Source organism: Bos mutus, chromosome 11, assembly GCF_027580195.1.
Source record: "Bos mutus isolate GX-2022 chromosome 11, NWIPB_WYAK_1.1, whole genome shotgun sequence".
Lineage (NCBI taxonomy): Eukaryota > Metazoa > Chordata > Mammalia > Artiodactyla > Bovidae > Bos > Bos mutus.
The window spans coordinates 10,441,763-10,460,000 of record NC_091627.1 but is presented as its reverse complement, the minus strand read 5'-3'; the positions used below and the strand labels follow the sequence as shown (position 1 = coordinate 10,460,000).

The 18,238-nt window shown below is 40.4% G+C and overlaps 1 protein-coding gene across 10 annotated transcripts in view; it reads right to left on the bottom strand.

The window, feature by feature from the left end:
* MAPKAP1 (MAPK associated protein 1) overlaps nucleotides 1-18,238 on the bottom strand; it is a 234,765-nt gene that overhangs the window by 176,837 nt on the left and 39,690 nt on the right. For all 10 annotated transcript variants that reach the window (XM_070378987.1, XM_070378984.1, XM_070378988.1 and 7 more), the window contains one exon: nucleotides 10,368-10,516. In XM_070378987.1, the coding sequence (XP_070235088.1) occupies nucleotides 10,368-10,516 (149 nt within the window). The remainder of the gene's footprint in view (nucleotides 1-10,367; nucleotides 10,517-18,238) is intronic.

Below are 18,238 nucleotides of genomic sequence, written 5' to 3'. Positions count from 1 at the left end.
TGGGACACACACTGGATTTGTGACTTCCCTGGTGGCTCAGCTGGTAAAGAATCCGCCTGCAATGTGGGAGACCTGGATTTGATCTCTGGGTTGGGAAGATCCCCTGGAGAAGGGAATGGCTACCCTCTCCATTATTCTGCCTGGAGAATTCCATGGAATGTATAGTCTATAGAGTCGCAAAGAGTCGGACACAATTGACCAACTTTCACTTTCACTAGATTTGATGTGTAAAGCAATTCCCTCCTTCCTCAGCCCCAATATCTCATTATTTCTTTATTACATGTGAGAAAATCGAGACTTACAAAATGCAGTAACTCACCAAACAGACACAACTGATAAGAGCTAAACCAGTGTATCAGATTCCAAGTCTACTGGTAAAGGGAAAATTATTTTGTTTTTAAATTTTGAAAAATTTCAGATATTAACAATACTGTGTTTCCTCCACAAAGATGACTGTAAAAGACTCTAAGAAAGAAAGCTGTGGTACTGGAATAAGGTACTGAAATACCAGTCTTGCCATATACTAGTGGGGTCTCCTTGAGCAAGTCACTTTCCCTTTCTGAGCCTCAGTTTATTCATTTCTAAAATGGAGATAAAACTACCTCTACCACAATTTTGTTATGATCAACTAAAAGAGGAAAGTAGCAACATGTATGTAGATGGTCAACTATTCAAGAGTTCAAGTTTTCCTTATTTCTTTTCCATTTATAACCTTCTACATATCACTGATGTCAATCACCTCCAATCACAAAACTGCTGCTGCTAAGTCACTTCAGTCGTGTCTGACTCTGTGTGACCCCATAGATGGCAGCCCATCAGGCTCCCCCGTCCCTGGGATTCTCCAGGCAAGAACACTGGAGTGGGTTGCCATTTCCTTCTCCAATGTATGAAAGTGAAAAGTGAAAGTGAAGTCGCTCAGTCGTGTCTGACTCTTAGTGACCCCATGGACTGCAGCCTTCCAGGCTCCTCCATCCATGGGATTTTCCAGGCAGGAGTACTGGAGTGGGGTGCCATTGCCTTCTCCGATCACAAAACTATGGAACCTTAAAGCCAAAAAGAAATCCAGCGATCATCTAAACCAAGTTCCTCATTCTAAACATGCAGAAACTGGGGCTTTGTTAGAGATGGGAGGTGACCTGTCACAGAGTCCACAGTATGGCCAGGGCTAAAACATCTTCTGTGTCTGTGTTCTTTCCACCACATGGTCTCAGGAAACCTGAGAACCTGGAACTCAGGTTTCCATTTTATAAGTATGAATGCCATTAAGAATGAAAATAAAAATCTCTAAGAATTAGAACACCTAGATTCTATGCCCAAGTGGGTGACCCTAGGCTGTCACTCAATATTTATGGATAGTTGTCTTCAACATAATAAAATCAAGGCCTAGCACTTGGAGCGACAAGAAAATCTCTACACTGCAAATTACGCAGAGCAAGTTGCCCGCAATAAGAAAGCTCAGTATAAAACCCCACCGTCTGCAGTCCCACCACACCTATAAAACAGATTGTCTCCCATGCTTTTACTGCGATCTCAGTGTTTGCTATTCATTCCAACCAGATTTCATCTGCTAATCTGGTATTTAATTAGCCAGGAAGAGGGTAGGACCACAACAGTAATCTTATTATAGCAAAAATATGACCATGTTTTACCTCTTACTCCCCTAATCTCCAAGAATTACAATCAATATATTTTCTTAAAGGACACCTGACATCTGCCTCATTTAAAATTATTATCTCATTTTCTCCTCTGAAGGGCCTGACGAGCTGGATTAGGCATCTGAAAGTACAGCCCTATCTCAGAGAAGGTGACTGACTTCTAGGGCAATTTCTCAGCCAAAGTACCAAAGCTGGCTGTGAAGTGGAAACAGAGAAGAGGCTCCTGGCTCCTAGCCCGTGCTCATCCCAGACCCTGTCTTGGATGCCTCCAATATAAGCCTAACAAGCAGGGTATACCCTATCCCCTCCAAAAAAGAATATGTGTAGTGTCTTTAAGGACATGGTAACAGGCTGTGACGTGTTGTCAAACCAGCTCACGACGGTAACTTCTGCAGCATCTGCAGCCCTCTTTCAGTGCTTCCTAATTCAGAGATGGTATCTATTCAGTTCCTCAAGCCAGAATCTGATCAAGAAATCATCCTTGAAACTCCTTTCTCCTATGTTCCCTGACATATCGTCAACCCATCATCAAGCCCTATCACTTTTACCTACTAAGTACCTCTTGCAGTCATCCACTCCTCCATCACCAATAAGTAAGCCCACGTTACCATTTCTCTTACCTGGACCACTGCCAAAAATGTCTTGATTGGTATCTCAAGCCTCACAAACCCTTCTCCAGTGTGTTCTCTTCATAAGAGCTTCAGGGATCTTTTCAAAACACAAACCTTGTGACTCTCCCTCCTCATTTAACTGGTTCAAGGCTCTCCTATATTCTCAGGCTGCAGAGGACACCCCTACAGCCATACGTGTAGCTTCCCCCTGCACCATAATACCTCAGTCCTGGGCTCCAGCACACAGCCTTCTAGTTTCCCAAATCTCCAAGCCGCACCCCCCACCCCCGCCACTTGCCTCAGATCCTCTGAAAGTCCTTTCTCCTCTCCCTTCACCTAGCTAGTTCTTACTCTGCCTTCAACTCTCAGGTTGAGTCACCTTCACAGAGATAACCATCCCTGACAGCCTAGATGAGGTCAGATGCCCCTATGAAAACCCTCCTAAAGCCTCCAGTATCTCTCCTGGAACTTGGTAACTAATTAGTTGTGACTAGCAGAGAAGGTCGGAGAAGGCAATGGCACCCCACTCCAGTACTCTTGCCTGGAAAATCCCATGGACAGAGGAGCCTGGTAGGCTGCAGTCCAGGGCGTTGATAAGAGTCAGACACAACTGAGCGACTAACTTCCCTTTCACTTTTCACTTTCATGCGCTGGAGAAGGAAATGGCAACCCACTCCAGTGTTCTTGCCTGGAGAATCCCAGGGATGGGGGAGCCTGGTGGGCAGCCATCTATGGGGTCGCAAAGAGTCGGACACGACTGAAGCAACTTAGCAGCAGAGGCAGCAGAGACATTATTTTGTCAACCAAAGACCATCTAGTCAAGGCTATGGTTTTTCCAGTAGTCATGTATGGATGTGAGAGTTGGACCATAAAGAAAGCTGAGTGCAAAAGAATTGATGCTTTTCAACTGTGGTGTTGGAGAAGACTCTTGAGAGTCCCCTGGACTGCAAGGAGATCCAACCAGCCCATCCTAAAGGAGATCAGTCCTGGGTGTTCATTGAAAGGACTGATGTTGAAGCTGAAACTCCAATCCTTTGGCCACCTGATGTGAAGAGCTGACTCATTTGAAAAGACCCTAATGCTGGGAAAGATTGAGGGCAGGAGGAGAAGGGGATGACAGAGGATGAGATGATTGGATGGCATCACCAACTCAATGGACATGGGTTTGGGTGGACTCCAGGAGTTGGTGATGGACAGGGAGGCCTGGCATGCTGGGGTTCATGGGGTCGCAAAGAGTCAGACACGACTGAGAGACTGAACTGAACTGATATTGTGACTGTGGGGCTTCCCTGGTGGCTCAGGGGTAAAGAATCCGCTCACCATTGTAGGAGATGCGTGTTCGATCCCTGGGTCGGAAAGATTCCCCTGGAGAAGGAAATGGCAACCCACTCCAGTATTCTTGCCTGGGAAATCCCATGAACAGAGGAGCCTGGTGGGCTACATTCCATGGGGTCACAAAAGAGACACGATTTAGTGACTAAACAATACTATGACTGCAATTTCGCACTTAGTTTGGTGATTATTTATATAACATCTATCTTCCTGCCAAGAGAGGAAGCTTCATGAAGTCAGAAACCAGGTCTGTTTTGACTCACTACTGTATCCAGATTTTACTTAACAGTGCCTGGTATGTAGCAGACTCTCATTAAATAGGAAGTAAATAAACAGCAATGTGGTCAAAGGAAGCCAATACATCTTCCAGCACTGACCACGTACACTACGTACGCATTTATAATTCTCATTAAATCCTCACAACAGCATTTTCTGGTAAGTATCATGAAACTTATTTTATAGATATGAAAACAGGCTTAAAGAAGGTAAAGCGGTCTGCCCAGGATCGCACAGCAAGTAAATAGCCAAGTGAGAATTCTAACCCAAGCCTGACAAACATGCTCTTATCATTGCAAAATTCTGCCTTCCTTTGAAAAGTCTGAGTTGATGGTGAATTCCACCTCTGATGGGAATTTCTAGAGGATGGCTCTAAAATTAGAGGAAGCCTCCGGACTGGTGAGACACAGAACAAACTGCAGAAATGAGGCCGGGACAGAAAGCTCAGAGTGGAATAAGCTACTTTTAAGAACTCAGCCTTGAGAATTTAACTGCAGAAGAGGATGCTGAAAACACTTTCTTTTGTTGTAAGATTCTTATTTAACTCATTGTGAACACCACCCAGACAAAAATCCCAAAGCCTCCGCTGGAGATTTCCAGGTAAGGCTGAGCCACAGGAAGAGCACTGCATTCGTACAACTGTAGGGGGAAATAATCGCAGGAAAAGATATTTTTAAATTAATGAATTTGGTCCTTTTCTTGGTATACCACGGTGTGTGAATAAGTAGTAAATATCTAATAAATCTTGCTTTAGAAATAGAACAGACCAATAAAAACTGGTCTATGAAAAGGAAGGCTAGCAAAATACAACCACAGGGAGAAGTTGCCAAATGTTGGGGCTTTACTCTCCCTTATTTAAAAAGGTATGTTTCATGAAGCCAGTGGAAGAGAGAGACAAATAGCTCCTAATTCAAACAACAGAGTTACCTCAGATTGTCTGTCTCTCTCTCTTGAGATCTGCCTCGTAATAGGCACTAAGCCAAGTGAACCCCCGAAGCACTCTTATTGAAAGGAAGGAGGGAAATGAGATCGACAGAGCCAACTCCATTCTCAGCCACCTCCTCTGGTGGGGAGGACGGGGTGGCTGGCTAACTTTAGTGGGGAGGGAGGTTGGTCAGAAGAAAGAAGCAAGGTCAAAGGGCAGAAGGCCCTTAGGCTCAAGGCCATGTCTCAGCTCAGGCAGCAATAAGCAAAAGCTGCTGTCCAGAAACATAATCAGCACTTGGAAGTCCAGGTTATCATTTTTTGGAAAGAGATCCTGAAGCTAAAGTAGCTTACCATATAAGAGGGGGCTGTTTCCAGGGTAACAGAGAAGGAGCATTTTCCTCAGAAAGGCAATTTGCCTTTCCAAGACGGCGATTCGCTGGCCTTTTGTCTGCAACAGTTTTCAGTCCCTTCGCACTTTCTGCAAAGTTTTAAATGACTTTTCTGTGAAGAGAGCTACTTAATGCCAATGACTGTAGAAAACATTTGTTCATAATTATCCAGACATAGACTGGAACAATGCTGAAACAAGAGCAGCATGCAAAAATGTATTTAAGGACTATCATCCCAAAATGCTGCTAAAAGCTATTAACCAGTATGTGTTAATTGCCACAGCATTCATATTAATTTTCACTTCAGGCTCGACATTGTGGAATATTTCCCCTGATACATTTTAAACAAAGTTTAATTTAAGGAACTGCTTCTATCAACACTTATGAAAATTAACAGCCAAGCAATTAGCACTCATGAATTATCCCTTCCCCCATGCTCTCTGCAGCTTCCCTGTTAAAACAGTTTCTAACAGAGAAACGGTTACTTTCTAACAAGTTAACACAATCAAAGTCACAGTTGTTTATATGAATCAGAACTGGTTCTGCTTTTTAAAGTACCTGTCAAGGCAAACATCCTCCTCATACTCAGAGTGTAATTTCGCTAAGTCAAATAAGTAAGATATTTAATGTTTTAGTAAACTGCCAAGCAATACTGACATCACACTACCTTCTCACCTGATGTTTAGAAAACAGCCATTGCAGAAAGGAAAAAAAAAAAAAGAAAGTAATTACTTGTCTTAATCTTCCTATTTCAAGTTAAAGGTCAAAACCCCACTGGACTGATTCCCTGGACTTCTACAAGCAGACCACCGTCACCCAGTCTGCTGTGAATCTTGTTTAACCATGCTAAACTCCAGGCTTGAGGAGCACATTTCCTCTCACTCTATCCTGTCAACAATCTAATGAAGTATAAAGCAAAGAAAGCAGGACTGGTCCGCACCCTTTACTTTACAGGGGGGGGGCAGAAGTGAGGTGTTTGCTGGGTGCTTCCAGCATGCTGTCTCAATCCTCCAGAGAGAGACACGCCACCACCACCTCATTCCACGTACAAGGACTGCAGCTTCACAAGGTTAAGTAACCAGCCTGACGTCACACCATTAAGTGATAGAGTCAGGATTCAAACTCAAATCTTACTTCAAAATAGATCTGCTTCCCAACTAAATTATACTGCCTCTTCCTGTGCTGGGGGTTTTATCCTATTTGATGGATTCATGAGGATTGTGAGGAAGGATCTCACTTTCTTTTCCTACGTCTGAGGTTCAGTGAGATGAAAAACCTGACTACGGTCACACAGCTGATAATCAGTATTTCTTTGTTAGTAACAGTCTTGACAGGAGGTGCATATCTGAACTTCTGGAGGTCTATTGATGATGATAATATTTGTAAATACAGTTTAAACAAAACAGTGATGTCAATGTACTAGCTAAGGCTTCTCAACTAAGTGGTAAGGCATGGAATGAAAAGATACTTTTTAAAATTAGACTCCATTTTTTTTAAAAGGTGGAGAGACAGGGCAGAAACCCACATATTTAGGAATACTGAAATCAGTGCTGAATGTTCACTGCCTATCACGCCTTCATTGCCTCAGAGCAACTCCCGGTCACACCCAACATTTCCCACATTCAGGGAGATCACAAGGATCAGCACAAAAATGTTCCTATTATCTCACCTCTAAAACAGAGGTTGGTTTTGTTCATTAATCAGAGGTTCTGTTTTTAACAAGCCCAAAGACTTGAGGCAGATGGCTGAGCCTGGTTTTGCCTTGTCCAGCTAAGCATTCCTTAAAACCACTTGCAATCTGTCTTGGTCTGTTTTCAAATGATCAGTAAACAGGGTTATTAATAACCTACGAATCTAAAACAGGTCATGATAGCCCTGCCAATTTGCCAAAAAAAATAATACAAACACAGTAATGGTAGTGGTTTAATCGCTAAGTCATGTCCGACTCTTTGCAACGCCATGGACTATAATCCACCAGGCTTCTCTGTCCAGGCAAGAATACTGAAGTGATTTGCCATTTCCTTTTCCAGGGGATCTTCCCAACCCAAGGACTGAACCCGGGTCTCCTGCAGTGCAGGCACATTCTTTACTAACTGAGCTACAAGGGAAGCCAAAAACAGTAATAAACCTGATCAAAAAGCCCTTCAAAATTACCATAAAGCCTATGGCCTTCCCTCTCAACTGTATATCTTCAAGAAGTTATCAACCAACCACAATTTTAAAAAAATAAAATTATTTACCAGCTACAGGAACCAGAAACAATTTGAAAGTATTCACTTTAATTCAGCACAGTAGCTAAGAGATGCTTACCCTTGGAAGCACTAAAACCAACAACAATTCAGCTTGCACAAACTCTTAAGGATGCTTGCTTAACTCTGATGTAACTGTAAGGCCATACCAAAAACAAAATTCTTTTTTTCAAATCCAAGACTAGTTTAATCATAAAGAGGATTTCACAGCAGTTAGTCTCTTGAGGAAATACATAATTAAGTAGTTTTTTAGCATATTTAATTAGACCCCAAACTCTTTCCTGGCCCTTTCTCTCCCCAATTATGTACCATTTGCCCAAGAGACCTAAGCAACTCAGTTAATTATGTAAATAAGGCAAAAGTTATTCCCAAGAAAAGCATTGTGAATATTTGTAAGGGGGGTTAAAACTGTACATATTTTAGTGGCTTTAACAAACCTTTGCAAAAAAAGAAGGAACTATCAAAATACATGAAAAACTCTTACATTTGAAGCAAAAACAGGGAGTGATGACAAGATGGTGAATCATTAAAACAGGACACTCATTTCACTTCTTAAATATGAGCTGAATAAAAATAAAATAATTTTAAGTTACAACAGTAACAAAAATTTAGTGCTGAACGTCAAATGATTTATGGGAAGAATCAATCTGGAAATTATTAAAGTCGACTCTCACAGAAAGGCTTTATTATCAAGGGGTTGACATGATCTTAACTCTAGAGGCAGCCATGGTGCTGTTATAACTACTACAATCCCATTATTATGCAATCACAAAATGCTAATTTCATCATTTTGAGGTGTTATTTGAATAGTCATTTTAATTTCTAGGTTACGAAAAGGCTTGACTCAAGTATAATTCTCTATTAATCATTGAGATGTCACTGAATATCATATTGATGCATTTCACAAAGATAAAAGAAAGACTAATTTAATATGTACAGTACAATATCCTTCAAATATTAGCCACTTTCATTACACATCTGCCAAATGCATCAATATTAAATAATAGATGAGAACAAGGGTTTAATTGTGTTTTAGCAATTGTAATATGTAGGATAATAAAAAAATAGCATTGTATCACAAGAAAGACTTATCGATATATAAATCTTTCTTAATCAATTGTACAATGGTGATTGGGCCATGCTCACACCCTTTGCTGATTACAAATACATTTGATATGACAAAAAACATCATGAGTTTTAAGTGTAAACACACATCTAGCAAAAATAATTCCTTTGTGACTGAGGAAATGGTTTAGTTTTCAATTCCTTCCTGGCACTTCAGAAATTAGGTATATATAACACACAGAGTTCACAACCTTCAAACAATTCCAAGTGTAAGTAATTTATAGGAGACTCTAATAGCATAATCAAAATTCTAGAATATGGTATTTTAAAAGATCTGTGCTATTTTGTTGGCAAAGCATTACCACATATTAATTACTCCAGAATTCACTGCATCCTCAAACAATGAGATGATAGGAAACAAATAAATTCCAGCCATGTAATCTAATCCCAATAATAACGTCTCACATTTCCAAATGAATCAACTGCAGTATTTCCGAAAAAAAAGTCCCCTTAAGCCCAACTCACTTGTTTCCAGAGGCTGACATTCCCGTTCCCTAGGGGACCCTTCTCTCTGCTGTATTCCACAAGCAGCAGCAGGAGATGGGGGCAGGGGCAGACTGAAGAGCAGCTCTTCACAGGATACAATCTCTAACTTACTAAAAGTGCTTTCTGATGTTTTAGGGGGAAAATTCCTGAGCAAATTAGGATTTTATGTTACTTATGCATTTTGTTTTTAGTTTCTGTTCTTCTCTGCCAGTATCAATGACCTCATGTGCCAACGGCCATATATGCTTACTTAAGGAAATGACAACCCAGCTGTTGTTGGGTATTCTTGCTTGGGAAATCCCATTGGCAGAGGAGCCTGGGGGGCCACAGTCCATTGGGTGGCAAAGGGTTGGACATGACTTAGATACTAAACAAAAAACCAGTGAAACCATGCTGAATTGTATGAGATGAAAGTGTTTCAAAGTAAAGAACATCACCATGCTCAAAGATGACAACTGAAAGAACCAGCATATAACCAGGACTTGAATATGAAAAGTGCAAACATAAGCAAAGAGTTCTATGTTTATTAATTGCAACTGTGCTGAAATAAGACAAATTGTACACAATCCCTCCAGGCAACAAGCTATCATTCAGCACCCCCACGCCACTGACAGACAGCAAACATAATGGCAATAAATAAAAAAATCGACTGCTACAGTTCTGAAAGAAGCCCAGCTCAGTTTGGGATAGAGACACAGAATGTGGGAATGCAGGAGAGTGGGTGCTCACGTAGAGCTATACTCCACTTAAAACAGTGGTCCTTTTTCTAAAAGGAAAATAAACACACTTTAATTTTACAAACTGTAAATTGTCAGGACAGGAAAAAATTAAGTCATCCTGCACAGCAAGAGTCAAACGAGATTCAATAAAATACTGAAATGCAAAGCAACGTCCTAGAATTCTGAAGAGAAGCTCTAACGTCCACAATTTGTGGAGTTATAATCAAGACTCATACAAGACAATGCAAACTGCCTCCCAGAACCATTTTCAAGGCTTTCCCCACAGTTAGACCTTAATTAATCACAACCCGACTAACCCAAACCTTAGGACATAAAACAGGAACACACACATTCCTATCTCAGGACTGTTTCTGTTTTCATCCTCCCAAACATATTACTGTGGAAACCACAGTTAAGCCCAAATCCAGACCTTTTCACACCCTCAGTCTTTGAAAATGTGAGAGACATCCTTTGTTTATTCTGACTCCCTTTTGAAACCTACTTAAATTTAAATCTGATAAAAATAAGAATGACAATAACAACAGTAACTCCATTCAGTCGAGGCGTTACCTGAAGGGATGCGTTCCAGTTTACTTACCTTGCCATCAAATTTGGAGTACTCATTAAAGGGATTATTCAGCTGCAGGGGGCACTGCTCCAGGCGTACAGATAATATAGACTGCTTCCCAGAATTTGGAGGTTTCTCTTTGAGGGACTTTTTTTCAAACAGTGACTTTAACTCCTGGGCTGTGATACAAGAGGAAGATAAAAACATCTTTGTGATTACAACAGAGAGAGACGGCCTGTGTCTACCTTCCCTAAAGTCTTCCTTGGAACCTTAAGCAGGAGTATCCAAGGACATGTTCAGGTCTGATATGTGCAACAGGCCTAACATATACTGTTATGTCTGTGCACTAAACCAGCAGAACACTGAAATATACATGTAGGTCATGTTTGTCAATTTAGAAAGACGAGGGTTAAGGAAAGGGGCAGAGGTCAGATAAATCAACAGAAGGGCTATCCTATAAGAAGAGCATTTCACAGCTGCGAGATCTAAGCTTTGGCCTGGCTTTGCCACTAACAGATGTGTGATTCTGGACTATTCACTAAACCTCTCTGGACTTGTCAAACCAGATAATCCTAAAGGACTCTCCTCCCTCTAATTTTGAAGTTCTGGTTTTTCAAGGACATGGTTCACAACTTAACCCTCTCATGGTTCCCAATGTGTACCTAGCACATAATGTGGATGACAAAGATGAAGAAGTGGAAAAGGAAAAGGAGGAAGAGTATTTATAATAACAGTAATTAAAATACATTGAGGAAGCCAATTTATCTCATCTAAACCTCATAACAAACTTATGAGGTAGACACTAGCATTATCTCAATTGTGTCAGTGTGGAAACTGAAGCATAGAATAGTTTGATTAGCCCCTGGTCACACAGCCTGTAAGAAGCAGGGCTAAGATTTGCACCCCACCAAGGCTCTTAGCCATTAGGCACTAATGAACACAGTAGACCTTCAATAAATTTCACTGCATGAATCAATGAATAAAATAATGATTGAAGGAATTCAGATTAAGTTATTAAATCAAAATCTTCAGCACTTACTCATTAGTGAACCAAGACAAGTTAGTTCCATACCCTCTCAAAGATCATTTAATTCTCTATATTAATCTGAATGTCATTTAAGGTGATAGCTGGATGCTAAGTACATGGGGGTTCACTGTACTTTTTATTTTTGTGATGTTCGAAATTTTCCATACTTAAAGTTTCAAATGAATCAATCTTAAAATATGCAATAACTAAATTCAATCCATTCCATTCTTGAGCACAACCAACCGGAACTGAGATTAAACATAATTCTGAAATAGTCACTTAGAACTTTTTAAAAAGGTAACAAGTTATTTTCAACAAATTAGTGGGACAACTTTATCAGATGAGTCCCTATAGATTTATATGGCAAACAAGGAGAAAAGGACCTGTTGCTATGAATGTATAATTAACAGATATTAATCTGTTGATTACATATACTTACAAATTCAGAATGTGGATTAGATAGCAAAGTGACGTATTTTTTGTGTGTGAATGAATAGTATGCTAGCTTCTTGGGCCCAGAAAATTATTTAATAGTAGCATACATTTCTGAAAACCTCATGCATTTAGTGACCTGAATCAACAAGAAGGCTACTATGATTATGATATGCATGCATACAATCTGATATGTCCAGAGAGTGAACCTCCAAATCCAGCCTCCCGGGTCAGCAGAACAATGGAAAGGGAAAGGGAGAAGGCAGATGGACCTCCCAAAGGCCAGGGCAGAATGGACGAGGAAGTATGTAACTAAACACAGACCTGTACAAGGATAACACCTGTATGATACAGTCTTAAGACTGAATCATTCAGATCAACTATCTGTAATTACGATTACCAAACTAGGATCTCACCGAGCACTGTGCTGACTGAATACCTGAGCATGGAAATTACTGTACACATGTGTTCAGTCTGTGGTAAGGAGTTAGGTGGTGGTGGTCGTTTAGTTGCTAAGTTGTGTCCAACTCTTGTGACCCCATGGACTGCAGCCCACTGTGTTCCTCCATCCATTGGATTTTCCAGGCAAGAATACTGAAGTGGATTTCCATTTCCTTCTCCAGAAATGCCACCTTTTAAAAAAGAATTAGATCCTTTTCTCCATGATGTAGGAACCAAAGGAGGAAGGGGGAAAGTGTCATAGGTTGAGGAGAGAAGTCCAACTGGGAATTAGTCAGAGAATGGAAGAGTTAATACGTTACCACTTCACACTTAACTCTACTGATAACAGTACAGTGACTTTGATAAGTAACAACTTTGATAAACTCACAGTTTCTTCTGGAGCTATTGGTAACTTATCTCTTAGGATCACTGTGGGGACAAGATAAGAAGACACCTGGCATTGTTCCTAGCACCCAGTAGGTTTTTTGTTTTTGCTTTTCCAATACTTTGTCCACCTGATGCTAAGACGTTGGTGCTGGGAAAGACTGAGGGCAGGAGAAGAGGGTGACAGAGGATGAGACGGTTGGATGGCTGCACCAACTCAATAGATATGAGTTTGAGCAAACTACGGGAGACAGTGAAGGACAGGGAAGCCTGGTGTGATGCGGTTGATGGGGTTGCAAAGAGTCAGACATGACTTAGTGACTGAACAAGAAGAAATAGGTGCTTGATAAAGGATCATTCCTTTCCAAAGTACAGCAATAAACTTGTTGATTGATTACAGGTAGAACAGCACTTCCAATATTTAAAATACCACTTTAGTAGCAATCTAAAATGTTCTTAAGTGTGTATTTTAATCTATTGCTATTAATGTATAATTAATAGATTTTAATCTGTTGATTAATGTACTTATATATTCCAGAATCTGGATTAGTGATTCCTGGATTTCACTGCCAGAGGCCCAGGTTTGATCCCTGGCTATAGTATGAAGATCCCACAAGTGGTGCACCACAGCCAAAAAGACAAAATACATAGGTAAACACCATTTTCAGTTCCATTCAGTTGCTCAGTCGTGTCCAACTCTTTGCGACCCTGTGAACCACAGCATGCCAGGCCTCCCTGTCCATCACCAACTCCCCGAGTCCACCCAAACCCATGTCCATCGAGTCGGTGATGCCATCCAACCATCTCATCCTCTATCGTCCCCTTCTCCTCCTGCCCTCAATCTTTCCCAGCATCAGGATCTTTTCAAATGAGATCAGCTCTTCACATCAGGTAGCCAAAGTATTGGAATTTCAGCTTCAACATCAGTCCTTCCAATGAACACCCAGGACTGATCTCCCTTAAGATGGACTGGTTGGATCTCTTCGCAGTCCAAGAGACTCTCAAGAGTCTTCTCCAACGCCACTGTTCAAAAGCATCAATTCTTCGGCGCTCAGCTTTCTTTATAGTCCAATTCTCACATCCATACGTGACCACTGGAAAAACCATAGCCTTGACTAGACGGACCTTTGTTGGCAAAGTAACATCTCTGCTTTTTAATATGTTGTCTAGGTTGGTCATAACTTTCCTTCCAAGCAGTAAGCGTCTTTCAATTTCATGGCTGAAATCACCATCTGCAGTGATTTTGGAGTCCAGAAAAATTAAGTCAGCCACTGTTTCCACTGTTGCCCCATCTATTTGCCATGAAGTGATGGGACCAGATGCCATGATCTTCATTTTCTGAATGCTGAGCTTTAAGCCAACTTTTTCACTCTGCTCTTTTGCTTTCATCAAGAGGCTCTTTAGTTCTTCTTCACTTTCTGCCATAAGGGTGGTGTCATCTGCACATCTGAGGTTATTGACATTTCTCCCGACAATGTTGATTCCAGCTTGTGCTTCCTCCAGCCCAGCATTTCTCATGATGTACTCTGCACATAAGTTAAATGAGCAGGGTGACAATATACAGCCTCAACGTACTCCTTTTCCTATTTGGAACCAGTCTGTTGTTCCATGTTCAATATCATGGTAAACCAAGCCTATGTCCCGACCAGCAACACTGAAGAAGCTGAAGTTGAACTGTTCTATGAAGACCTACAAGACCTTCTTGAGCTAACACCCAAAAAAGATGTCCTTTTCATTATAGGGGATTGGAATGCAAAAGTAGGAAGTCAAGAAATACCTGGAGTAACAGGCAAATTTGGCCTTGGAGTACAGAATGAAGCAGGGCAAAGGCTAATAGAGTTCTGCCAAAAGAATGCACTGGTCATAGCAAACACCCTCTTCCAACAACACAGGAGAAGACTCTACACATGGACATCACCAGATGGTCGACACTGAAATCAGACTGATTATATTCTTTGCAGCTCTATACAGTCAGCAAAAACAGATGGAGAAGCTCTATACAGTCAGCAAAAACAAGACCAGGAGCTGACTGTGGCTTGGATCATGAACTCCTTATTGCCAAATTCAGACTGAAATTGAAGAAACACCATTTTACAAAAGTAAAAACTAAACTGTGGTGATATAAATTGGAATAGTAATTGCCTTTGGGCAGTGGATTAACTAGAAAGCGCGAGGGAACTTTCTGGGTTACAGAAATGCTACATACTTGACTGGAATGTTAGTTACCCGGGTGTGTATGTTGGCAAAAATCATCAAACATTTAACACTTGTACATTTCAATGTATGTAAGCATACCTCAATAAAAAAATAAACAGGGAAAACTTATATAAATACCCTTGTATGCTGATAACTTCTAAATGATTATTCCTAAATACTCATTAAAATTACAGACTTGCATATTCAACTTTCTATTTCACTCCTCTACCTGGTTGCCTGATGGCATCTCAAACTTTTCATGTCCTTATATAACCAACCTCTTGATCTTTCCACTAACCTGCCCCTTCCACAATCATCTTCTCAGTTAATGTCAACTCTGTTCTGCCAGGCAAAAAACTTAAGTGTCATTCCACTTTTCTCTTCCACACTTTATCCATCAAGAGAAACTTTAGAAGATATCCAGAACCACCTATGGCTATGGAAGCTGGATTATTACCACCATCTTCAAACTGGTCTTGTTTCCACATTTTCCTCCCCCACCCAACCCAGAGCCAGCTAATGAGTTTTTTTAAAAATATGAGTTATAAACTTCAGAATAAGAAAATGGATAAATCTGATGCTATAAAAATAAAAACTTCCTAATTATATAAAGAGTCTCAAAGTAAAGAAGACATTGATCAACAACCCTATAGAAAAATGTACAATATATAATATCCACAGGAGAAGAAACTCAAATAACTCTTAACCAAATGGAAAGATGTGCAACCACATTCACAATAAGAGATATGCAAATTAAAACTACACACTGATACCACTGCACTTCTATCAGATTGGCAAAAATAAAAAATGTTAAGGCTATGAGGAAATAGACACTATTACTAGAGGGAATGCAAAAGAGTAAATTCTCAATGAAGGGGGAATGTGGGAATGTCCAAGAAAACCATATATTTACCTCTTGACCCAGCAATATCACTTTCAGGATCTGATCCTAGGGATATTAGCAATAAAACAAAACTCACATGTGGGAGGCTTTTCACTGCAGTGCCATCTGCAACAGCAAAAGCCTGCTGCTGCTGCTAAGTCACTTCAGTAGTGTCCAACTCTGTGCGAACCCATAGACGGCAGCCCACCAGGCTCCCCCGTCCTTGGGATTCTGGAGTGGGTTGCCATTTCCTTCTCCAATGCATGAAAGTGAAAAGTGAAAGTGAAGTCGCTCAGTCGTGTCTGACACTAAGTGACCCCATGGACTGCAGCCTACCAGGCTCCTCCATCCATGGGAGTTTCCAGGCAAGAGTACTGGAGTGGGGTGCCATTGCCTTCTCCGACAAAAGACTGAAAACTATCAAATATCCTTCCACAAGGGCCTTCATGGCTAAACTATAATACATCCACATCATGAAACCTATCTCCATAGATTGCTCCACATCCAGAGTAATTCTCAGGATACGTTGTTAACTGAAAAATGTGTTGCATAAAATAGGGTGTATTATGCTATCTTTAATTTTAAAAAAGGGGATACGAATGTGAATATGTTTATATATAGTTGTAAGTGGACAGGAGAGCCAAAACCTTTTTTAAAATGACTAAAAGAGTAGAAGATAAAGATTGAAGCTAGATTTCTCTTCTTTTATGTATTTAACTTTGGAACCACATAAATGTTTTCTGTAATTAATAAAGGAAAATGCAACCTCAAAAAATAAAGCAAAATGAAATACATGAACCTAAGCGTAGTATTTAGTTGGTAGTTAAACTACAAAGAGACGAGTTATTTTAAGTAACTTTATCACAGAGCAACATGACTGTATTTCATAGTGGAATGTATTAAAAAGATTAAAAAAATTCTTAAAATGTTCTCACTAATCATAATGTTACTAATTACATTCATATTTCAATTCTGGAACCAAGGTTTTCAGCAAGAGAAAAGATACATAAACATAAAATCAAAAAAATTAAGTAGAAATTCTTAAATTTGAATTGGAATTATCAGCACTAACTCACAATGTATTCTCTCTCTAAATTTTATTTTTTTCTGAGCTCTACTCCATTAAAAGGCCTATTAAAAAAAAAAAAATCAATCCAGCGAGCACCCCTAGAGCTCACTTGTGGTCTCTCAATGGCATTTACCACTAAAAAGAATCAAGACTCCCAGGAGAAATGACTGATTCCAAATGTGGGGAAGAAAATGGGCAAGATGAACCTGCAACATCTTGTTATACAAGAAAGCAAGGAAGCTATGAAAGATTACTGGAACAGTGTCAAAGAAGTTAGAAGCAAATGTGAAGGGACTCACTATACAAAAGGACAAGATTAGCATAAAAAAGAATAACTGCAATGAATAGAAAAATATAATCTATGCTTAAAGCCCATGAGTGGATAATGATACAAAGGGGAAAAACCCTCATTGGTCACCTATACAGGACGCTAAGGAATAAACTCTTCATCCTGAAAACTACTAACAAAGGGAAAGAATCAAGCATTTATCCTACCTTTCTTGTAGGAACTGTATAGTGGGTGGCCAAATAATAGATAGGGGAAAGTTCTTTATATAAAACTTGTTAATAAATGAAGAAAGACTGATAAAATCAGAAATCACTATTTCACAACTAAAGAAAGCTGAGCGCCAGAATTGCTGCTTTTGAACTGTGGTGCTGGAGAAGACTCTTGAGAGTCCCTGGGACAGCAAGGAGATCCAACCAGTCCATCCTAAAGGAGATCAGTCCTGAATATTTACTGGAAGGACTGATGCTGAAACTCCCAATACTTTCGCAACCTGATGCAAAGAACTGACTCATTTCAGAAGACCCTGATGCTGGGAAAGACTGAAGGCAGGAGGAGAAGAGGACAACAGAGGATGAGATGGTTGGATGGCATCACCAACTCAATGGACATGAGTTTGAGCAAGCTCCAGGAGTTGGTGATAGACAGGGAAGCTGGCGTGCTGCAGTCCATGGAGTTGCAAAGAGTTAGACGTGACTGAACAAATGAACTGAACTGAATGAAAGAATCTGGACTTCCCAAGTGGCTCAGAGGTAAAGAATCTGCCTCCCAATGCAGGAGACCTGGGTTTGATCTCTGGGTTGGGAAGATTTCCTGGAGAAGGAAATGGCAACACACTCCAGTATTCTTGCCCGAAGAATCCCACGGACAAGAGGAGCCAGGCAGGCTACAGTCCACAGAGTCACAAAAAGTCGGACACAACTGAGCACGCGTGCAATGATAATGAATCTAGTGATGCTCATCAATGGCCACTAAAATCAGCAGACGAGAGGCTGATGGGAGTAATTTAATAATGAATGGACAATACCTGATTCTACCATCAATCTTACCACAAATAAAAAGAACCAAGAAGACATTCCATGTTTACTAAAATGATGCAATAGAAAATACAGATCAGTATGAACATAGTATTCTTACCAAAAACCAAACTTCAATCTGAGTAATTTTCCAGATCCAACCACCA